We start from the raw sequence: 23,380 nt of genomic DNA, 5'->3' as shown, positions 1-23,380 counted from the left end.
AGACTTCGAAAGAAGCCTCACAAAAGACCTTCAGCCTCCACAGTAGGGGGTTTCGGGTTGCTAGAAATAGTGAGTGCAAGCGAGTTGGGGTATTTTCGATACTGCGATAGGCAATCATATGAGCGCAAACCGATAGTTACTCGGAATCTAATCGTCATTGTCCGAGGACCTTTCAAAGTCGATTGTTGTGCAGTGGTATTGGCATGTGCCTCGCCGACTGCTGTCACCTGTGCCACTCGTGCGGCACTCACACCCGCCTCACTGGCTGCCTCGCCTGGGCATTTATTTGTCACAATCTACCCGTAATCTTGGAAGTGGCAGTCTCATATGGTGCGGCTCAGACACATACTGACACATACTGTCCGGTCAGAGAGGATGCGTAGGATGCGAAAAAAGCAAAGAAGCCGGAAGCGCTACCGATACCTACCGAAGAACTTGGCAAATCGTGGACGACCCTACACAGTCCATGACCCACATGATCTCGCTTCGTCCGACATGCGCCACGGCGCTTCTTGCTGTGCTGTGAAGTTGTTGGAACAGAGGCTAAATGCAGTAGGATCCTTCCGGACAAAGGAAGGAGAGCAAGGCCTCATCAAGCGTCAACTGCAGTACCTCACGTCGACAGCATTGTCATGCGAATGCAATGTTGATTAGATCCGTGCAACAGATAATAGTCAGAGTGAGTGGCAGTTTGTAACAAACGAAAGCTGTAGCCGCCTCACGATCGTGAAAAACCGGCAACCATGTATATCCTCAGAGTGTGCGTATCACACACCGATGAGGCATAGTTCCCACAACGTGCATGTCACAGAGCAAGAGAGGAGCCCGTACCGCGTCAAACGCGCCAACACGTAAGGGAAGTCCCGTCACCGAGCGCCCAAGTGTCCCAAAGATGACAACGGTGTCGCTGAACGGCAACAAATTCGCAGTGCTATGCAGGTCCCATCTCTGGATCGTTCGGAACCGCAGAGCCGGTGACACGTTCGCGCATAGAGTGGTCTGATGCTGAAAAAGCATCTCACTGCCTTGATGGAGGACTGTGGATGCAGATCTCATGCGGGAGGACTGTTTTAGCAGATGACTAGCGTGGTCCTGTGAGACGTTTTGAGAGGGTATGGGTGCCGCGGCACGCACATTTACTTCCCCGGTATACCGGCGTTGCACACGATCTACACATCCCTTAGCGTCGATTTTGGAACTCCCTTTGGTGGTCGAAGATTGATCACTGACTTAGCGTGGGGTCGTCTTCGATCGCACAGCTAGGATTGTTGAGCAAGCCGCCAATCTCCTGAATGAGCTGTGCCGGGCTATGATGAGCCCTCGGGACGTCGCTGTTCTGCCTCTTCCCAGACACATCTTGGGCACATGCAGTCTCCGCCCAATGCACCTACTGCCCACTCTCTGCGCTCTTTGACGGGTAACCTAACATCGCAGTAGTGCCCGAAAACTTCTTCGCCCTTCTTCAGACCAGGGCCTTTGCTTGGATTCCTTCCCTCCCAGTCAACAAGCTTCTCGCGTGCCCAGAATTTCATGGTTCCTTGCCACTCCCAAGCTACGTTAGGGTCGCAGCTGTGGTTAGCCAGACACCACATCGGATGCACAGCACCGATTTCTGGTCGTCCATCCGGTCCCTGCTGTGCAGATGCGGTGCCTCTTAACTTGGCATAGATGGTGTTGAAGACCCATGTGTCGTATCGATAGCTTTCTGTGAAGATGTTGACGTCCATCTTTTCCAGAATGTGTAAGGGTTTGATGACATTGTTGCTGAACGAGAATGGCAGGGTCCGTGGAACACCAGCGAAGTTATCAACAAGCTGACCCTCTGGATCGATCTGCCATACCATATCCAGGTCTTTGCCATGGTAGTCACCCCAAATGTAGCGCAATTCCTTCAGCTCCAGCGGGTGAAGGCCCTGTGTTTCCGCGAGTGCTAGGACTCGCACGAGAAGTATATAGTACAAAGAGTCTGCAGCTTCACGGGCAGGAACTTTGCCTTGATCCATGCTGACTCCGCAGATGGAAGGGTGGTAAGTGTCCTGTGCCAGGTCGTAACACTCTTCGCTACAAAAGAACACCTCGTCGCATTCATCACAGGTGACAATGATCTGTTCTGCCACTGGAGATTCCGGGAGCATAGTACTACAAGCATCGCAGTATGTGTCGTACCGCCGTGAGATAGCGGTCAATAGAGATCGCTCATTCAGGACTTCAGCTCCGGGCGCAATGTCTTCTTTCGCAAATACGCCTAGCTGTTTTACGAACTGAGGCTCTGGTGGTGAGCTCTGTGTTGACGAATCAGTCGAAAGCAGTGGCAACTCAGAGATTCTGACTTCCAGCATGGGAGCTATGTTCTTCAACTCATCATTCAGGAACTGCAAGCATTCGTCTGAGTGCCGATCTGGTTCATGCTCATTCCAGGGATAGTTTTCGCGGCGAACAAGTCCTTTGTCGGGGTAATCTTCGACCTCGACATCGTCGACATTTTCCCCCTCGTCCTCATAGTGTGTTCGGATTTTTGAAGTCAGCTCTTCGTCGTATTTGTTGAAGATATTGTCGTCCGGAAATGCTCTCAATGCTCGCGCGATGTAGTCGAACGCGCTGCGGAAACATCCACAAGCCATCAGAGCTTCGATAAGAATGTCATGCCTTGTTCTGTCAGCAATAGGTCAGAAGCTCGCATCGACCAAACCCTTAGCTTACATACGCGGATCTCGAAAGATTGTCTTGCGCCCAAGAAACTACTTTCTCATTCTCGTCGCTCACGGCACCATTGCTGGCGTCGACCCTCAAGCCTGCGACCTTTTCGGAGAGATAGTCGGCGTTCGCAGCTTCGAGGGCCTCTCCATGGTATTCCCCTTCCTCGGCAACCTCATCAACGAGCAAGAGCGCCTTGTATGCATCACCAATAGTAAGATCAGGGTATCCAAGGTTCCTATACGCCTTTGCCAAATTGAGACGATGTACTATGCTGTAGGGCTGCTCGGGTGTTTTTTGCTGCAGCGCAATGATCTTATTCGTAAGTGCCGTACGACTCTGACAATATCAGCCTCTGAGTTCTCTACGCCACTTCCAATGTTCTCACCTCCATCTCTAGTTACTTTGATAGACGTTGTGTAAGTGACGGAGCACGAGGAACAGATTTTGGCATGGTGGCGGAATTTAGTGTGGCACTAGCTCGCTTCGCTCAGTGCGACACTTCCTAACGTTGCAGTGACACAAATCCAGCAGTGGACTCGACCCAGCTTGCTCGTTAGTCAGGAGATATTATTACCCGCCTATCATGCTACCCTCCGCGGCTGAGCTTGTCGCTCGATTTCTCAGGACAAACGGGTACACCGAGGTATGACGTAGCTTATATCGTTGTTCCCCCTGCGCTCACACTGTGCAGACGTTGAAGAGCTTTGTCAAGGAGGCTGATTTACCATCCGATATCGGTACCGGATCTGACAGCTCAGTAACAGTAGAGTCGATACTCCAAGAGAAGAAAACGTTCGACCTCAGCCTCAATTTCGAAAAGCTTGGTGTGGAAGATGGAAACCGCAAATGGACAGTACCGGCGCCATCAAAACCAACAGTCTTGTCATCGCTGCCCAGTCGTTCCAATATCTTGAGCGTAGCTGCCTTCCGACTGTTACTTCCATCGAGCTCGAGCGTCAAACAGTATGTCGCTGTCACTACAGCCGATCGACGACTGCACCTCCTGGACCCGGCGTCTCCTAGCTTTGAGCTCGTTCATTCGTACGCTGGCTTTCAAGACTCACCGATCCTGGATGTTCTCTCTATAGGCTCTCGGTATTTGTTGATCGCCTCTATGTCTGGCAAATTGATGCTGTACGACACTGTGATCGACCAAATCGTGGACGAAAGAAAGGATCATTCCAAATATGTCGTCAAAATAGCATGCTGGTCTTACGATGACTTTGTTATGGTAGCGAGTGCAGGATGGGACTCTCAAGTGTTGATCTACCGAATTCACATTGGTAGAAACGCCCCACGCCTCGGCGGACCTTTGTCCACTCTTACGCTGAAGAGCATCCCCGAGACTGTCCTTTTCATTCAATCGCCAGAAGACGGTTCTCCGGTTCTATTGGTCGCACGCAGGGACTCTACTTTCCTGTACTACTATCAGGTCCCTCAGGTCAGCGATTCAGCATTCAAGCTCCTTGGGAAGCAGAACCTAGCTCCGCATTCCAACGCATGGGTGGCGTTTACTCCTGCAGATGTCCGTATCTGCCCTACTGATCCGTCTGTGGTTGCTGTTGCAACTTCATCGACGCCTCACATGAAGGTTCTCATCTTGAAGCTCCTTCTTCCGCCAACACAGCCTTGCGCAATAGACGACACGGCTGGTTCGGACGCGACAGAGCCGATCGCACTTACGCAAGCTTCTCAGGCACGTGCTGAACTTTTGGTCGCAGACAGAGAAGAGGCGGCCATATCGATCAACGTGTCGACCATGGCACCGCAGACTGCTTATTCCACCCCACGGTTGACTTGGCGACCTGATGGCACAGGTCTCTATGTCAGCTCAGACGACGGTGTTGTTCGGAGCGTCGAAGCAAGCAGTGGAAAATTGATTGCAAGTATGGAGGGACATGAACCTGGTAGCAAACTAAGGTGTCTCTGGGCTGGAGCCCTTGAAACACACGACAATGAAACGAGCGATTCGACAGCCAGTCGCGAAGTCTTAATTAGTGGTGGTTTTGATCAGAGATTGATACTTTGGAAAAGTTGATTACTCTATACTTGATCACTCTCTGTTAGGCATAGATTCTGCTCGCCGTGGAAATGAGGCTCATGACAGGCTCTGCCCTTAATGCGTACTTTCAGGTTTGAGCCGCAGTTTGTATCACGAGTCATCCACACCTCGGCCCACCATTCTAAACGTAAGTACAGTCGTGCGTTTTCACATAATCCGGTGGACACTCCAGAATCGATGTGATTAAAGGTTTTAGCCCATAAACCATCGGTACCAGTATAAAGACCATACATGTCGAAAGTGTGCTTGGCGTGGTTTCTTTTGTGGTCGGCGACCTGTACAGATACCCTGTACCGCCACGATCCTGTCCCCGCGATCTGGCAACGACAGATCCTACAGGGTATCCTCGCTTATCCGCCTATGACACACGTGGTAAGCCATCTTGCATCACATATGTACGCCGCGCAAGGGCCTGTGTCTAGCGTCCGGATGCTCCACCTGTTCCGCCATACACCGATTACAGGACCAACAGACGGCTTTACGCGGGGCACCTCATAATGTTTTTGCTGGGGCCTAGAACTGCAATACGACCGGGGAAGAGGCGGATGAACCGCACTTGTCTCTAGTTGTGAACATCTCGAGTTATTGCAAGGTCACAGGCAGTATAGTGTGTACCTAGTCGATGAACACGTCCACTCGTTCGCAAAATGACTTCCTTGGCTTGTTTCCGTCCTCGTTTAGGTCTACTTCAGACTTTGCTATTGCGGGTATTCGTATCCTGGGACTGAGATCGTGCTCGTGCACTCCCTACGCCGAGTAACTGTATATATATCACCATGGTGCAACCCAATACAGTCATACTTGCAAGTCAAATTCGTCACCTTCTCACAAACATATTGACAACAAACTTCGCTATTGAGCTCCCATCACAGCGGATATCGGGCCTTTCTCTCAGCTTGCTCGCTCTGTATACTTCGGAAAACAGTCAGTCACGTCACAGAACAGATTTTCCTGTCGTTCCAATCATGTCGTATGTAACGAGCTGGAAGGAAGGAGACGGAGATTTCCTTTTGGTTGTTGCTGGATTGACGCGCTTTGCACCCTATCTATCCGGCTGGCAAGAGTTCAAAGATCATATTCGGAAAGTAGTCCGAGAGCAGCCCGGATGGGTTGACGTATACGCAAGTCAAAGTCAACGTCGGGGTGAAATGCAGGGCTGGTGCAGACTCAAGGACAAGGAAGACGCAGATGCTGCATATAGTGAGTCATGCAGACTTGTCATTGAATAGATTCCAAGACTAATCACGTTCTAGAAATATTCTACCGGTCAAAAGGCATGCTGGTCCATGTCTGGCAGACGCGTCGCAGCAGCGATGGATTCCGCCTGATGAAATGCAACTGCTCAGTACATTTCCCAGAAGTGGCTGAGAACGATCATTCTGCTGGCCTATGCGGCATCGACATTGGAAGGGTGAACCAACTGGGCGGTAAGCCATACACCGCTGCTCCAGCACAGTACATGGCAGTTCAGCCAGGCTATTCTTATCCTGTCTTCCCCGCAACCACATCCTATGCTATTGAACCAGTCTACGCAACTCAAGTACCCCAAATACTACCGATGATGGCCCAGTCCCCAGTTTACTCGGCGAGCAACAGCGGCATGCCAGTGAACATCCGCGACGGAGCGATGCTCACCGAGGCTCGCGGCATTTTCATCCAGAATCTCAGCTACAAGGTTGGCTCCGACGAGCTCAGAAACTTGCTCTACACTGTGGGCCGGCCCGTGTATTGCAAAGTGCACCGGGATCGTTCTGGTGTGTCAAAGGGGGTGGCAACCGCCAAATTCGCATCGACCCACGAAGCACAGCTCGCGGTGACCCATCTCAATCGCAAACCACACAGGGGTATGGCCCTGAAGGTCCGCTTGGACCAGGACACAACCGTTGTTGGGCAGGTTGGGCCTCCCCTGGTGGTCAATGGATCTGTTGGCGCCTATAAGTGAGTGCAGCTATGAACGCGTTGGTCAAGGCTAACGGCAGATAGCGCCAGCAAGTAGCAACGCCCACACCACTCGAGCCTGATGTCTCTGGTACAATCTATCCGGTAGACATTACTGTTATGATCGTTGTATGAGGCATGTAGTGTGGCTTCTGTTGAACCAAATGGCTGGGTTATGCCTCAATTTGGATTAATCTCCGGGAAGATGGGATGTGTGTGGGGGGCGCGATGTACATACTCTCGTTCAGTGTGGGTTTCTGGGCTATGGCGCAATTGTTCCTTTCGGTATCCTTAGCGCACCTATTGTCCGATATCCACGAAATGCTGCGGTCAATGCATTCAGATTGTGGTAGCACAGAAACATGCGATCGATATTGCTTTTGATATGCAGGCGCTTCCTTCCCAATTTGTCAAGCGTCATCATGTCGCAGCGGAAGCTAGCCTAGTAGTGCGGTTTTGATCTCGTGCTTGCTTCTTACTGGATGAGCTCCACACCAGACTCCACATACCGCTCACCCTTTGCATTACGCCCACACGAGCTTGCATTTGTCTTACGCGTGGCGTTCGCTGGCCGTTTCGAATCCGATTTGTTTAAGCCAGCCACCCATATGCATAGAACATGGCATCTACCGCGCCCACATCCGACGACCGGGTGCATTTATGGCTTACTACCGCACCTCTGGGTCACCGATGATAGACACGTAAACGACTGGATGGCCGTTGAGCCCCATCAGCTGTGACAGATGACACGGAGTTCTTCGGGCACCTCGGGTGCCTGTGCTTCACGGCCACCTGCCCTTTTAGGGAGGATTCGACGAGAGCTTCCAAGACGACCAAGGGTACACAGAGGAGATCCACCACGTCAAGATCTGAAAGGACTCATCCAGGTACTTGGGACGGCACGATGTTCCCACAAGTAAAGCAGATATGACAGGGAGTGCTAATGTAATGGTAATAGCGCACCCTACGTGTGACCAGGATGTCGGCTATCTATGTGTAAGTCGTATCTGTGATTGTTGCCCATCGATCAGGCTGTCGTTGTGCTAGGTTTATGACCTTCACCAGCCTGCGACCGTCATCACACTAGCCCTGAGCTTCTTTCTCTAGTTCCAACCCCCTTGTAAGTTGTCGGTACTCCAGCGACCTTACAATTTGCCTCTCGAACGATTCGTTTGTTACTGTGTGACACCGAAGCGCTGGGCAAACATGGTCGGCGATGTGGTCACGAACTCGACAGGGGTGGGAAGCTGGGAGATTGCTAATGATGCGCTGTTGCGAATTCTAGCGCCTCCAGGCAGATCGTTTACTGTATAATCATCAGCTTTGCATCCAGTGCAGGACTAGTCAACTATAAAGAGTGGCCTGAAATTAAATATCAATCTTGCCGCGTGTTATGTGGCTGCTGCATGAAGCAGGCCTGCAGAGCGTCGGCAATGCGACGTCAGTAGTATGATGTTGCATCGCCTGTCAGCGGAGACAGTTAGGGCTGCGGTACGAGATTCGAAAGAGTATCAGAGCCACATCTAATGTCGTAAAGGCCTGGTTGTAGATGCCCAACCATTGGAACTCGTTCAGCCTGCCAGACCATGGTACGCACACTCTTACTCTTTGTTTACTGGCCGCTCACGAATCTCGAAACAAGACATAGTAACATGTCGGATGCTTGACGTTGCCCGCCCGCTTTCGGCATGGCTGTATTCGAGAGCTGAGGAGCAGGAGACAAGTCCAGACATTTTCCGTACACACGCAGACGGAGCGCATGTTCACCTTGACACCCACGCGTGAGGTCCCGAATATCCATGCGGTGACAGCATAGTGAGCATGACGAACGACTGCATGACATACCAATGACCGGCGCCGGGCACGTTGCGGTGCAGGAACGGAACGGGACGAGAAGCTCAGTGTGGGACTTGCGGATACTTGGGCACGGTGGTGAGTGAGAAGGGCCGATTGTGAATCAGTCAATCTCCCAGTTGAGGCACTGATCTCGTCATTATTGAGCAGGGGAAGGATCACTTGCTGAGGGCGCTGACGATGTCTCGCTGCTGAATACGACACGACGCTGACTGTGGAGAAAGTCTCAGACCCTTTTCCCACTGTCGTCAGCATCCGGATATCCACCATGCGTGGTGGTTTTCTTTTCTACAGTCGAATGACCGAAGACGGACCTGAGATGCCGTCGTGGCGTCTGTTGTTGTATGTATGTCTCGTTTGACTGCGAACATTTGCCCTGTCTTTCGGTAGCGAGGCGGGCCGCTGCGAGCTACCGGTAACGAGTCTTTAGTGAAGTACACCATGTCATCCAAAGACAGCGGAGTTGCCGAAGCTAGCGGCCCAGAGTATTCTGGCCGTCTCGACGGACGTATCAAATGTACGAAGGAGGTTGTACGCAGCCAGTCGTGTGAGACCGCGTTGAAGATCAAACGGAAGTGACAGGGTGGACGCAATTAGCTCTTTCGAAATCCGGCGTTTATTCGCAGAAGGTCACCCTGCTCTGGAGGGCTGAGATCCAGTGCAATTCCAGCATGCTGTTTTGCTGTGGGTTGATTTCCTTTTGCGGCCAGCAAGACCGTCAAATTCGTTCCAGCCTCGCGCACAGCAAAGCGGCCTTTCGTGACCAAGACAGACTGCTCAGGCACACGTACAGTGACTTCAAGTGGTCGTGCTGTCGGATATAAAGCAGAGTACCACACAGGTGTAGAGTGTCAGTCGGCGGCACGCAATGAGTCGAGCATGAACACTCACCGCGTTTTGCGCACAGAACGATTGAGCCTTGGTACGGTTGAAATCTAGGTTCATAACTTCTTCACCACGCACAGTGCCTCGGAAATCCAGGCTCCAACACAGCACCTGCAAAAGTATTACTGGCGATCCATCACTAGACTTTAACACGGTCGGAAAACTCAGCAATGTCTGAGCGGCTGAGTGCTTGAAAGCCTTAAAGCTGATTGATTTTGATGGCCTGCAGAGCTATCCCTGGTGCTAATTGCGCTGGAGTAAGTATAGGGTCAAGCTACGGCCTAGAACACTCTGAGATGTCCAACAAGCTCTCAGCTTGACCGTGCCTCTCAGCAGCTTGGTATCTGCCTTGGTAACTGGCGGAGATACCCGGTTGGATACATGGAGTCGATACGAGCTTGGCAAATGTGCAGCAAATGTACCAGAGCACTCAGTACGGCCGCTTCTTTCTCTTTGAAGAGCGACTGTACTCCATTTTTTTTTGGCTAATCACCTGGGTCTTTTGCATGGATTAACAGTGCATTTGATGCACCTATACAAACTAAATGTATACGAGCAGTCCGCAGCTGAGGTCCCCGAGATTCATCATCGATCAAGGAAAACTCGACTCCAGATCTCGTCAAGCTTAAACAGCTCAACGCTAAGCACTGTCGATCTTCGAAATTCGCTTTCGATTTCCGCTCCTCTTTTCCAATTTGGACGCACTTGAAGATGATAGTCTTGGGAGGTCAGTGAGTCTGCAGCACAATATAGCCCTCACCGCTTCTCGAATACGCAGATAGACTGGTGGCGCATTCTTACGATCCTGTTGAACTCAAGATCAATATTCGACATCTTCGATCCACCTGAACGAACAATCGCTTCGGAGCAGACTCCAGTAAGGCCCATCCGAGGTCCCGCAACATTTGAGGCTCTGTTCATTCGTGAATCCTACAACACACAAGGCTGGAGTTACCACGTCAGCAGAGCCTTTCCACCAACTGGCCTTGCTAAGTCCTTGATTGCTCACTCTCTCATATCCTCCATCCTTTTTTCTGGGTTTTCATCGTCACAAACCACAGCACAAGTAAGAATCCCGTCCCTACCATAAGACACACCCCGCTCCATATCTGGATACCAGTGAAAATTAGGCGGCCGTCTGCGTTCGTCTTCAGCAGCGACCCGGCAATGGGGGCACCAATAAGAGTAGCTGCATAGCACATTAGCTGACCTGCACGGACTTTCAGGGCAAGCTTCACCTGCCTATACTTGATACGCTCCACGACATGCCTAGGCGTGTGCCTAGCCGCGAGAGATCAGGAGTGATGTTTGCAAACGCCGCAGAGGGCAGAGTGACCAAAGCGGCAGAAAAGAATCCTGTAATGTGTCAGTGTACCACTTTAGCCTCATCATCACGAGCACTTTAGACACTGACATACCCCATAGTATACTAAATGCGATGAAGTTGGCTTCCGTGTCGATACTGATCCAACACAGCGACAACACGGCGCTAGCAAAAGTGCATAGCCCCCAGGTCACGATAGGCCCCAGCCACTGAGCCAGTCCACCGCTCACCAACCGCCCGAAGAAGCTCGCTGCAATCGCCATTACCAACGTGTACAAGCCCATACTCTGACTCAAGTCAAGTGCGTCTCTCGCATATGTTGGGATATAGAAGTAGGGTACAATGTAGCCTAAGAACGTCGTAAAGGAGCAACAAGTGAAGATAAGAAAAAGTTTATCCTTGTAGGCTTTCTTGTCGAACAAAGATCGCGCCTTCCGTTTCGTAGCCAGGACACTTGAGCCACTAAGCAGGGCAGGGATAGAGAGCAGCGCAGCAGCAAGCGCAACGAAGCCGATAGCGCGCATCGCCCATGGGAATCCAGAGGACTTCAGTAGCCTGTCGAACATCATGATGTAGACAACACCACCTGCTACACGTCAGCGACACCTCCCTCATTCCGCCCGTGTCGAACTTACCAACAGCGATGCCACTCATGACGATCCCCAACGCAATCGCCCGCTTCTTATCGAACCAGATCCCGACCAATGCCAGACTTGGAATATACAACAACCCCGCCCCAAGACCCATGCATATCCCCTGACTCAAGAACACCTGCCAGTACTGCGTGCTCAGGCTGAGCATCATGATACCAAAGACGACCAAGAAATTGCCTACAATGAGCATAACACGAAAGTACCCCAAGTCGAATAACGGGCCGGAAAGGACGCCGAAGAATATAAGCAGCCAGGCTTGTACGGTGCCGATCCAGGATATCGCAGATGGTGAGGCAGAAGAGAGAAGATCGGATTTATAGTAAGCTTGAAAGGCACCGTAACTGAGCGTGAATCCCCAGATGTTTATCTAGACTAAAATCAGACGAAGTCATCTGGAGAACACGCAGGACACATACATATATCAAAAAGCCACCGAACACCTTCAACCATGCATGGAGGCCTCCATCGGGTGGCGGAGGGATCACAGACTCGGTCGTCTTGGTCGAGCGTGCGTCAAACGGCTTCTCTGTTGTTTGCGCAAATTTAATGCCTTTCCCTTCGTCATGGTGGGGTGAGCCTTCAACGTCTACAACTTCCTCAGCTGAAGATGGCCGGGAGGTCCCTTGAGATTCGCCCAGGTCGCTTTTGGGCGGCTGCTTGTCCTTCGAGTGCACTGACGACGGCATTTAGATTTGCGAACAAGACGATTGTATCTGTGCAATCGCGATTCGAGCGCCGTGACAGTTGTCTTCTTAGAAGTTGATCAGCTATTCCGGTTCCAGCTCCGAACCCCAGCTGGCTCCAGATCCAAACTGCCGCGGAGCAATGGCGAGAAGTTTGCGACCGCGTCACAGGGACAACAACGAGCGAACGTGTCAAAAGAGGTGTTAAAGGAAAGTTGGGTCAAGCACGCGAGACGTGCCAAATATTGGCAAGGACCCTAGCTGGTCGGTTTCCCCACAAATCTGGGGATGCACATCATGACGATTTCTAAGCATTATTGCCGTTAATGCGGGGACAAGTTGCGGGCCGAGGTCAGGATTAAGGAGTTGTGCGCTAGCTTTCCAGCCTCAGCTGCGGCAAGTGGGCGCTTTGATGTTAATTAGCGAGAGCGGTACTCACAAGAGCATGGTGAGGAGACAAGCTTATTCATGGAGACTTTCAATCTTCCAGATGGTTATCGAGTCTTGTAGCTGTGGTCAGCTTGGCAGAGTTATTGATTGTCATCTACATAACCAACATTGATGCAGGTGCGTGCGTTGCACCTTGTTGATGAATAGGATCCACTCTGAATCGGGCAAGTAAATGCCTTCCAAGATGTGGCATATACTGGGTTGATGCTTTGAATAGCAACAAGGGCGGGTATTTGATGGATACCCGACGCTCCTATGAGTAGCGCAGGTACACTTCAGGCTGAGATGCTTGTCTCAAAACCATGATACACACTCGAGAGTCTCTTCGGTACGAATGCGGCTTTGCTTGCCTCAGCTAAGTGCAGGAAACGCACATGACGAATTCTAACTCCAGCATGCATAGTGGCGCGGACTTGTAATTCTGGAGACTGAATAGATTCCGAGTACGTGCTCCAATGTCCGCGAAGAGGAAAGGCTTGGTGGTGAGCAGAGGGGAGACCAGCGAGGATTCACCACGACCGTGCGTGTAAAGGCTTGGACTTAATAGATTTATTGGTAGAGTTTCGAAGGAGCGGTGACGGCCAATAAAATCGAATGACGCCTGAAGCAATGTGTTACAAAATTCTCGACGGTCCTGCCTTTGCTGTTGCGCCGAGCCGGATCAGATATCGTTCGGTCTCGGGCATGCTGCTTGCTGACACCCCGAGTAGGGTGGCAGCAGAAAAGTCTTGACAGGTTTAAGCCGCAGGCTTCGCAAATCTGGCCTTTCTTGCCTCTGCCGCCTTCCTGTCTGATTCGCTGTAGCTTGCATTGGCTGGAGCACGCTCTCGGCGAGGACTTCTGCTGTCGCGGCGGCTGCGCTCGTTCCTGTTGTCGCGTCTGCCACCACCGCCTCGGCCACCGCGACCGGGCCTGCCTCCATCGCGGCGTTTATTCGCACCTGCGTCATCTTTATCTTCCCGTCCGCGCTTCCTCTCGCGCTCAGGAAGAGCCTCGTCGAGACCTTGCACCTGGCCCTTCTCACCGAACTTCTTCATGCGCTCCAATTTCTTGAGCCCTTCGTCGTCTTCAATCTTGGTGCCGAACTTCAGAGCACGCTTCTTGCGGCGCTCGATTTCCTCGTCGATGCTGGTGGCTGCGAGGCCTTGCGCGTAGCTAGGAGCGGGCTCCTTGTTCTCTTCGGCCGTAGTATCGGGGCCCTCTGTCGGTGGCTGAACGGACAGATCATCGGTCTTCGCGGGATCGATGTCGGCTACCTGATTGGGGACAGCTTGCGGGTTCAGCGGCTGCCCTTCTCCGCCAGCCTTATCTACTGTCTCCTTGTTTGTTGTGACTTCCTCAGCTGCGGCGGGCGCGGTCTTCGCAGGCTCGTCGTCATCCCAGTCGATCTCGTCTTCCGTGTTGACCGCGGGCTTGGGGTCAGCGGGAGTGGCGCCGGAGCTGTTCTTCTCGTCGTCTTTGGTGAGACGGTCGACCATGTCTGCCTTCTTGCCGGCGTGCGGGAGACCACGCTCCTTAAGGAGTGCCTCCAGCTCGGCGTTCTTCATCTTTGCGTATTCTGGCATCTTGGGCGCGTTTCTTCGATGATAATGCGCGATAACAGTACTGTGCGACGCGACTCCTTTGACGCGCAATCGCTAATACGTAGACGCGAGACTCAGTGGGTGGGAGGGTTCGAAGTGAGTCGGTGGAAACGTGGAACGAAAGAAGAAGAAATATGAGCCCAGAAAGTGGTGGTTGCGGAACAAAGGATAAGAAAAGCGCGACTGCGACAATGGATTTTGTTGAAAGGGTAAGCCTGGAGGTGAGGTAAGAGCTACCGACGCAGCTCCAGCAAACGTTGTCCATGAACGGCTAGCGCATGCCAAGCACCTCGCAGAGCTCTTCCCACGGGAATTTGCATCAAACTCAACATCAGACCTTGCGTCTTGAAGTATTACCACACTGCGGACGATCCCTCGTTTCATTTCAGCTGATTTGCTTGTGCATCTGGAAGCCCGGCACGGCGTTTGTCACTGTAAGACTAAGTTGATCTTATTCACAACCCTGACGATCCACGAAAGACTCTTCGTGAACGCGATAAAGAAGAAAGCTATCACTTCTGGCTATCAAGACTCTCACCATTACGATTTGAGGCGAGCCGGGAGTCTTCATGAAGACTGGGATGGTGAGGTGGAGTTCAAGAAATGAACTGAGAGAAAGAGTAGAGTGAACATTACTGGACTCTGTGAGCCGCAGGCTTCATCCTCACAGGTCGCAGTGTCGAATCAGGAAAAGCAAGACTGTGGGCTATAATTGTGGAGGGTAGTGCTGCACAACAGTTACAACAGCCCGCTCCGATGATCCAGCAACACATGAGCTCACTTGAGTTTCTTTACACAACACGTAGGCAGCAATACCGTTACCAGTCTAAAAGGGAAGCGCGTACGGGCTTGTCTCGCCATGTAGAATTCGTGGTGCTGGTCTGACAGAATTGCACACGGCATCGATGTGTTATACTACGCCCACACATACCATTCTCGTTTCCAACAATATATGTCGTACATGCTCCACATCTCTCACAGTCAATTTCTAGACTATAAGACCTAGGTCTCTCAAGCTATTCTCACGCTTGTTCGTGCTGAGTAGATAACGCATCGCTTTCGATGCCGGTCGTTTATGCCAACAACTGAAGAAGCACTCGGATCGTGACCGATAGGTGTATGTCACCATGGTATCCCACAACCATTTTCTTGCAGCAAATGCTCCGTTCTCTAGTCTGAGGCTAGCACGAGTAGCACCGGTCGAAATGTCGCCATCGAAGAATATCTAGCATATCAGCGGCTCGCAGTTCAATCAAATGTCGAGCTTCACGTTACAGCGTCCACAAAGTTTAATCACAGCTTACGAACCGGCGGAAGGCTAGCGTTCGACACAAACTGCCCAAGGGCTGGGTGTGCGGCCAGATCCACTGTGGACTCAGAGGTTCCTCGCTGCCGAACAATTGATTCGTAGGCACTTTTCACGCGCCGTGCCGTCCTCCCACACGGTACCAAACGGCGAGACCCAAACTTCGAGTTCTCACGCTAGGACTGCCCTTCTCATGATCATGAGATGAAGGTATGGTGTGTTTATCTGCTCTTCACAGCCTCGCGGTTAGTGCAGAGTTTCTGCTTGGCTGCAAGCGAACGCAGTTGTACTGCGTACGGTGAAGGTACCCCGCTGTCTAAGTTGCGATGTGCAACACCAGGTTGCGGCAGATCACAGAGACAGACTTCGCAGCTTGCACCATAGTAATAGCGGTTACCTGTGCAGCCATATCACGCACTCGTTGCTTTGAGGTGGTGCACGCACGAGCGCGCACACACCCGTGGACCCGAGTCAATACATCACAATCCTGTGCATGCACCTCACGACGCCTACATACACTTCCCCTGTTCTTGTTGCAGCATGTAGGGAAGATTTGGTAAAATAGCGATGTCTACCTGCATGGTGGTGGAGAAGGAGTCTCGAGTGTCATGCAAGCCTTTCGTCCCCGTATCTGATTCTGGCCAGTGATCGTAATACAGTTCGATGCTGCATGCTCATTGGCAGGTTATGTGATTCAGACTGCCTTGGTGAGGCAAGGTACGGTCACATGACAGAAATGGTATGCGGGAGGTAGTGGAATCGGCACACAGGTGAGGACGAATGATCGTGCAAAGACTGGGGCAGAGAGAACTCGGCGGCGTGTGCGCAACCTGGATGGTGGGACGCGCTCGTTAGAATCGCCATCCCCACCCTGATGAACTACTGAAACTGTTGAGGCAAAGCAGACGGACCGTCTCTTTTTCAGACCTTTGCGAAAGCAAGCGTTCGAGCAAGTTTATTCATAGGCTTGTGACGCCTTCGATGTGCTGTCAAGTGGCGAGGCGTGGATCAGTGCACAGCCTCAATCTGCTGCAGCTAGCAGGTTTACATCTGCACCTAGCCACACTTCAGCTGGCACGGACGGTCGCTCCGGCTTGACATACAGCGTACATGGCGACTACATTCTCTCCTGCAGCTCGTGGTATTGCTGCGTTGCAAGGGCTACGAGAATAGCAGCCGGCGTTATGAAAAGGCGTCATTCTCGCTCCATGGGCTCCATACAAGGCCTATGACTCTTCCGTAAGAGGCCAAGCCGCTCCTCACGCTACGCGACCTGATTGACCCGTTAGACTTGTCATGCCGTAAGGACTCTTCGAAGACCTCGACGGTGCAGGGCTATCAACGGATCTGGGCTATTGACCGCTCGAGTGGGCTGCACCGATCCGTTTGTGGTGCATCGTGCTCCTGCTGTAAGAAGCGTTGAGGCAGGCGATCTGATCGTCGTATATCGTCCAACAGGTCAAGAGTACATTGCAAGTTGAAAGGGTGATGGATGTTGTTTGGTCAGGAAACGAGGTTTGCGCTGGTAGTAACCCACCTAAGTATCCTGCTCGCTAGGTTTCCCTTCTCAGCTCTTGACTGAAAACGCCCCCCGGGTGAGGCATCTTCAACAATGAGCTCATAAAACGGAAGGCTTCGACTGGGCTGTTGTTGGCTTTGCAACGGCATTGATGGTGGAAGTAGACGAAGACTAGGGGCAGCCGAGAGCCAATTGGGCTCTGCACTTACTGCCGCCGCGCAGGGACTCACTGCGAATCGTCGCCCTCCATCAGGCTCCGAACGGTCGACTGGCTGCGCGTTGCCCTGAAGCCTCCACCCGCTTCTCCAAGCGCAAGCGCCCGTAACTGAACCAAGAATGCTTTCCGTGCCGGGGTCAGCACAAGTGCACAGAGCCATGGGCAGCCATGCCATCGTTGGGGGTGCCTTACGCGTGTGCTTGTCGCGAAAGGATACATATCGACGCCCTGCTCACCCCGCAGAGTCTTCGAAAAGGCTGAGACCCAACGAATCCTGAAAAACAAGCTTACGATCTACTGACTCCCTCTCCGTACAAACGAGAGATCCCTTTGATAAGCCAGACTGGCCTTGAATGTTGAAGAGGGCCGACTCGTGAGCCAGCCCCACTGCGGCGACAGTGAATTGAATCCCCACACTCGGACGGCAGACCCTGAGGACAAGACGGGACGCGTGAGCCCGTGCAAGGATACGGATATATTAGCAGTCGCCAATTCCGCCGCTGCTCGAACGCTTCGCTGTCGACTTTCGCTTGAAACCCACGATACCCTTGCACAGCCCCGTCTTGATCGGGCTTTGCCGAAAACAGCGCCACACCTTCGGTGGCGCCGAAGAGCGACAAGAATTCACCAAAACCAACTCGGACCAAACGACCGCTGCGTTGTACATTTCTGCTAGATGACTTATATCGTTTGTCACCCATTCCGACTATCCTGGACCATACCGATCTCGCCACTTCTGTCCCGGCAGAGGAGACTACCCGCCGTCACCCGCTCACCAACCGTCTGACAGCACAACTCGAGCTGAACACTGCTGACGGTCCCGAGTCTTCGACCGTCCCAGCAACTCGAAACATCCGACACCCCTGCGTCGTTGGACCCTTCTTTCAAGAGTTTCACAGCCTGACAAGTACGTGCCTTCATGAGGTACCCACAGTACACAAGGTTCCGCAATACACATAGTCGGGTTACACAAACCTACCCGACATGGCTTCCTATAAGTCACAGTACGGTCCTCCGAGGAGACCAGAAGACAATACGCCCACAACCCGGTTACCAAAGCGATCGATCACACCCACTACTACCTTATCTCAGCTACCCACAACCAGCAGCCAGGCCAAGCTGGAGAAGAGAAGGCCTTCGCGCGATGAGCCAGCGCAGTCAAAGAGAGTGTCGTCGAATCAGAGAGAGCCCACACGGAAAGTCAGCTCACACCAGGCATCTAGCACAGCCGGACCATCCACCATTCCAGCTCCAGGCTTCGCGTCGTACAAGACAAGGTCGACTAGCTCCTCATCTCGACTACCAAAGCTGGAAGTACCCGTAAACACTAGAACACCATCTCTTGTTTCTGGATCATCCGCTTCGACTATAGAGAGTCCTCGTTCGAATGTGCTTAGAAGGAAGCAGCCTAGTATAGGGGTTGCAAGCGGCCGATACGCCGTGCGCACACCAGACGATTCAATGTCCTCCCATGAAGGCGGCCAACATGCCGATGGCAATGCCGCAAAGTTCAAAGATCCCTTCGTCACCGATTCCGTTTTCGGTATTTCCCTTCCGCCATCCTCCAACATTCTGGCTCGCTCAGATCCGGAGCGTGAATCGCCGCAACATGGCTTATACGACAAGATCGGTCCCCTGGATATTTACCCCATTCCCACTCCACAGTATACCTCGTCAGCAACTCCTTCGACACGTTACGCGGAATCTCCGGGCGCATTCAGTATCTCATCCACCGCAACCTCCATGACTTCATATTCCCCTGCGACTGCTCTTCCGAAGTCATCTTACAGGGTCCGACAAGTGAGTCCACTAGAGACCCGTCCGCCGGTCAGCCGGCACCGAGCGCCTGAAGAGCCCAGCGTCCGTACGACGCACGGCTTGTCGACAGTCCGTGAGTCACCCACGTCTTCCTCATCAGCATCCACCGTCGTGGCTGAGACAGGCAAGGCGGAGATGGCTAAGAAGCAGCTGCCAACAGTACCACAAAGCCCACCAGTGCTGAGACCCACCCCAACAGTGCAGACAAAGACTCGTATACAGCCCGTTCCAGAGCTTGCTCACCTGGCTGACCCTTCCCCCGTGTCGCCGCCGAGTTCGAGACGACCATCGAGGCCAAGTCGAGATGGAACCCCTGAGATCCACGGGCTTCGCGACCCATCGCCAATAATACAAAGCAACATGGCCAACTTTCCGACCCACCACAGGCGCAAAAGCTCTACTGAATCGAAATTTGCCTCTCTGTCTGCCGCGAGGTCTCGTATGGCGGTCCCGGTCAAGCCGTCTTCACGCAACCCATCGCCAGTACCCACGTCGAGTATTCCGACAACACCCAGCGGACTAAGACGGGGAATGACACAGGATACCCAAAAGGAACGTGATACGCGGCGATCGAGTACGCTACCAGCCCCGGCCCCAGCCCCAAGTCCGAGCAGAAGATTCGGTATCTTCTCCCGACGCACTAAGACTGACCCTGCGCCGCATCCTAGCAAATCCGAAAGCAAGCTTGTCCGAAAGGGACCAGTAGCAGGTACTGGTCATGAGGGCTATGGGCGACATGCATCTCGGGGCAGGAGCAGCAGCTCGATTGGCGCAAGCATTGGGCGCTCAGCCAGTGCAGGCACAACATCTGAGAGTCTGGCACAAACTCCTTCGACCCGCAAGAGCAGCATGACTAGCACAACTAGCGGCGAGATGGACGACTTTTTCCTCAATAGACTGAATCCTGTGATTTTGCGAGGAGCCGGCAGCAGCTCAGAACTGACACGCAGTCCGGAGCCAATGAGCAGCAGTACAAGCCTCGATGTCTCACACCGTATGAGGCAACCTATGGGGAACACGACAAGCGTCACGGCTGAGCCCGCCAGTAACATGGATCGACCAAGGCTCTTACCCTCAGCGATGCCAAATACTACACGCAGTGGATCGCCAGCAAAGAAGTCGCTAAGCAGACCGTCCGAAAGCGACGATGATTCGAAGCGGTCATTCTTACCTACCCTAGAATCAAGACGCACCTCACGCACGGTGAAGCTTGCAGAGGTTCCTCTCAGCCGCACTAGAAGTCGCAGTATCTCTAAGATACACAAGGACCCTGCAAACGACGAAGGCGGTTGGCTTCGGTCTTCGAAGAAAAGCAAGATTGACAAAGAGAAGGAGCGACCCAAGCCGTCGAAGTGGAACTTCTTCTCCCGCGCGCACGCGGCACCTAGAGTTGAAACACCGGCCGTGCAGGAGGCCAAGACTACGAGTCCAGGTCCTGGCTCGCGATCTGTTGCGCACTACGCGTTTGTAGATGCGCAGTCCAGCCTCGACATGGAAGATATTGAGCAGCTGATGAAGGAAGCAGCAGGCAACACCGATACCGAAAGCGTGCTTTCCGACAACGACTCCATGCGTAAGGAGCGTATGCAGTCGATGCTTTTGCCACCTAAGCCAATGTTACCAGCGTTCGCCCCGCCTTCTCGTTCTGCTTCTCCCAAAGTTGTTCTACGGTCAGACGAATCGCCGCAGCGGTATGTCAAACTCATGGTTAGTACCGATGTGCAGCCTGTCCCTGAGTCCTCTCCAAGGCATTCGCAAGCTGGCACAATCTTCGATCTCTCGCAACCTCCATCACCTGCCACGCAACAACTTTCTGCGCGCAACGAGGCTGAACCTGGAAGTGTGCCGGCCGTTGTTGCCAGACCTAACTTCTCTCCTCCGCCACCAGCACCTACAAGTCCGCCTCCTCGCCCGAGTCGCTTGCCACAAGTTGGTCGCATCCCTCAAGTCGTTTCAAGTCGCGGGAAGCCACGCAAGCCTTCCTCTCGATCATTCTCGCGACCATTTGTCACAGACCAGCCCGAGCCGCGTCCAACAGCGCTCCCACGCACCTCGTTTGACTCTATCGGCTCAGTGGTGGCTACGGCTGGCCCCGTTGAATCTTTTCCGATTCTGCAAGGACTTGGTGCACTCTCGCACGGCTCAGCCATCGCGACCATCAGTCCGTTTTCTGACGAGTCCCGTCAGAGCGAGTTCTTCAAATTCCCACCGCGCAAGGACTCCGAGGTCTCTTACTCGAGCAGCTCAGGCGTTTGGAGCTTCGCCCCTGTGGCTGGTACTGCGGTCATTCCTCCTCCTGAAGCTCCACTATCAGACGACGAGCTGTGGAACGAGTATGATGATCTGCTCGACCAGGTCGTTTCCCCAGGCGGCACCATCAGGAAGGTGCCATCGCGGCGTGGGGACCCCTCACTCCAGCCGCCACCTCTCCACACGAAGACTTCGTGTGTATCGGTCCTGTCTGGAACCTCAGAGGCGGAAGCTTCGGTACCTTCTGTCCACATCCGCCGGTCTCGCTTACTTGCAGCTTTGTACGCTTCTCAGTCCCCTACCTCCTCCATGGCCCTGTCCGATGTCATCAATGACTACGGTGACTGTAAGCTTAGCGTTGTCGACTCCACCACTGGCCGGTTGAGTCTACCTCTCAGCCCTAGCTTGCCAAGCTTTTCAGCTCAGAGGCCCTCGACTCGGACCAGCTTGCCTACCTCGATGTCCGCTGGAGATAGACTGTCCAAGGCAACCATCACCTCGCGATCAGACAAAGACCGACACAGTACCACCGTGGCCCGCTACAGAGACACACGTCACATGGACTTTGCTGAAGCCCAAGCATTTGGCCATGCATCTATGGCTGACCTCCGCTTCGGTGCTTTGATGACAAGCAAATGGCTGTCGTTTGGCCGTGTGCTTTTCAGTCCCGTACACTTTCAGCTCAAGGATACCAATGTAGATCGTGTGCTTGTCATCGATGGCACAGGCAAAGATTGGTCTTTCTATTGCGCCCTGACGTACGAAAAGGCAGCTGTATACGACCTCGGTCCTGCGCCGTCAACTCCTCCTTCAACCAACAGGAAGTCTGCACTTCCAAATCACCGCCATATCCGTCATACCTCTCTCACCGATCCGCTACCCTACCCGCAGAACTTCTTCGCATGCGTCGTCCTCCGCTTTCCCTCTGCCCAGCCTTCGTCCACCCACGACTTCCTGTTGTCCGAGGCTAAGCGAGTGCTTCGTCCTGGCGGGTACCTGGAGTTCAGCGTGCTAGACTTGGACCTCGTCAACATGGGTAACTGCGCCCGGCGTGCTGTGCGTCAGTTGAAGATGGACATCCACGGTGTGGACGACGGCATCTCGCTCCGCAATATCAGCGATGAGATCATTGCAGGTCTCGGTCGCCGGCGCTTCGTCGAGTGCAAGTCCTGCGTCGTCGGCGTACCCGTTGCCGGCAACCTGCCCACACCCAACGACGTCAACCACCCCATGCGGAAGAACAGCACAGCCAGCTCGCGCAAACGCGCCGACAGCAACCTCAACCCCGCCACGCTGCCCAAGTTCGAGCCCTCGTTCTCCGACCTCCTCAATGCCTCCAACCCCTCCGAGTCGACGGATAAGGGCATTGCAGACAAGGTCGCACGCGTCGGTCGGTGGTGGTACTCGCGCTGCTACGAGAGCATCGTGCTGCCCGACGGCGACGGCCCGGACGCCGCGCTCTCGAGCGACCTGCTCAAGAACAGCATCTGGCGCGACGACAAGCTCATCCGCGAGTGCGAGCAGCTGGGCACCACATTCCGCATGCTCATCGGGTACGCGCAGAAGCCCGAGGTCAGCCTGCGGCGCCACGTCAGCGTGTGATTTCCTACTATTTTCTTCACCACTCGTCCTGGCGACGTACTTTTGACGACAAAGACGGATTTATAATGGGCTTTTTGTTTTCACGGAGTTTGAATGCGTTCAAGCGTTTTTTTTTTCTTTTTTTTTTTTGCGCTCTGGTTCTGGCTTTGGCTTTTTTGCGCCCTGGTTCTGGCTTTGGCTTTGTTATACCCTCGTTCGTTGCATCGATTGCATGGCATTCATCTATTGTACAGCATCACCCGGGTCATTGTACAGCACGACCCCACCGTCACGACAAGCTTATGTAATCTTCCTTTCCAGCGCCGAGCGCTTGTCATGCCGGCCATGCATGCAGCCGAGGCTGGGTCTACGCGCGCCCGAGATACCCTGATGAAGACGACAGCATACTATACTATACGTTTATGTAGATGTGGGAATGATATGATGCATGGTTTTACGATAATGCATGGTTTTACGATGAGCGGGATGCTGTGCAAGCGTGAACTTTGTTGTATTGCTGTACATGAACTTTGTTGTATTGCTGTACATGAACTTTGTTG

General features: G+C 53.1%; 7 protein-coding genes across 7 annotated transcripts; 3 read left to right on the top strand and 4 right to left on the bottom strand.

The window, feature by feature from the left end:
• Positions 1–1,307: 1,307 nt before the first annotated feature.
• Positions 1,308–3,088, bottom strand: M421DRAFT_161 (uncharacterized protein; the record flags this gene model as incomplete). The annotated part of the gene is made up of 3 exons (XM_033587678.1): positions 1,308–2,646; positions 2,705–3,033; positions 3,083–3,088. The coding sequence occupies 3 exons, from the start codon at positions 3,086–3,088 to the stop codon at positions 1,308–1,310; spliced, it is 1,674 nt and encodes a 557-aa protein (XP_033454233.1).
• Positions 3,089–3,224: 136 nt separating this feature from the next.
• Positions 3,225–4,955, top strand: M421DRAFT_415035 (uncharacterized protein). Its single transcript, XM_033590545.1, has 2 exons — positions 3,225–3,340; positions 3,389–4,955. Exons 1-2 carry the CDS (start codon positions 3,281–3,283, stop codon positions 4,733–4,735), a joined length of 1,407 nt encoding a protein of 468 aa, XP_033454232.1. The 5' UTR covers positions 3,225–3,280; the 3' UTR covers positions 4,736–4,955.
• A 706-nt stretch (positions 4,956–5,661) lies between these two features.
• Positions 5,662–7,032, top strand: M421DRAFT_388398 (uncharacterized protein). The gene is made up of 2 exons (XM_033589942.1): positions 5,662–5,959; positions 6,013–7,032. Exons 1-2 carry the CDS (start codon positions 5,725–5,727, stop codon positions 6,699–6,701), a joined length of 924 nt encoding a protein of 307 aa, XP_033454231.1. The 5' UTR covers positions 5,662–5,724; the 3' UTR covers positions 6,702–7,032.
• A 3,169-nt stretch (positions 7,033–10,201) lies between these two features.
• Positions 10,202–12,286, bottom strand: M421DRAFT_415034 (MFS general substrate transporter). Its single transcript, XM_033590544.1, has 5 exons — positions 11,830–12,286; positions 11,396–11,780; positions 10,855–11,346; positions 10,679–10,792; positions 10,202–10,625 (listed from the first exon to the last, which is right to left on the bottom strand). Exons 1-5 carry the CDS (start codon positions 12,097–12,099, stop codon positions 10,450–10,452), a joined length of 1,437 nt encoding a protein of 478 aa, XP_033454230.1. The 5' UTR covers positions 12,100–12,286; the 3' UTR covers positions 10,202–10,449.
• A 997-nt stretch (positions 12,287–13,283) lies between these two features.
• M421DRAFT_88037 (uncharacterized protein) lies at positions 13,284–14,111 on the bottom strand (the record flags this gene model as incomplete). The annotated part of the gene is made up of 1 exon (XM_033597625.1): positions 13,284–14,111. The coding sequence occupies one exon, from the start codon at positions 14,109–14,111 to the stop codon at positions 13,284–13,286; it is 828 nt and encodes a 275-aa protein (XP_033454229.1).
• Positions 14,112–16,938: 2,827 nt separating this feature from the next.
• On the bottom strand, positions 16,939–17,346 carry M421DRAFT_88036 (uncharacterized protein; the record flags this gene model as incomplete). The annotated part of the gene is made up of 1 exon (XM_033597624.1): positions 16,939–17,346. The coding sequence occupies one exon, from the start codon at positions 17,344–17,346 to the stop codon at positions 16,939–16,941; it is 408 nt and encodes a 135-aa protein (XP_033454228.1).
• Positions 17,347–18,155: 809 nt separating this feature from the next.
• On the top strand, positions 18,156–22,841 carry M421DRAFT_157 (uncharacterized protein; the record flags this gene model as incomplete). The annotated part of the gene is made up of 1 exon (XM_033587627.1): positions 18,156–22,841. One exon carries the CDS (start codon positions 18,156–18,158, stop codon positions 22,839–22,841), a length of 4,686 nt encoding a protein of 1,561 aa, XP_033454227.1.
• Between the last annotated feature and the right edge of the window lie 539 nt (positions 22,842–23,380).

This window comes from Didymella exigua (genome assembly GCF_010094145.1).
Source record: "Didymella exigua CBS 183.55 unplaced genomic scaffold M421scaffold_1, whole genome shotgun sequence".
NCBI lineage: Eukaryota > Fungi > Ascomycota > Dothideomycetes > Pleosporales > Didymellaceae > Didymella > Didymella exigua.
Note: the sequence above shows the minus strand (reverse complement) of the source record. Positions and strands in the feature narration are given on the sequence as shown.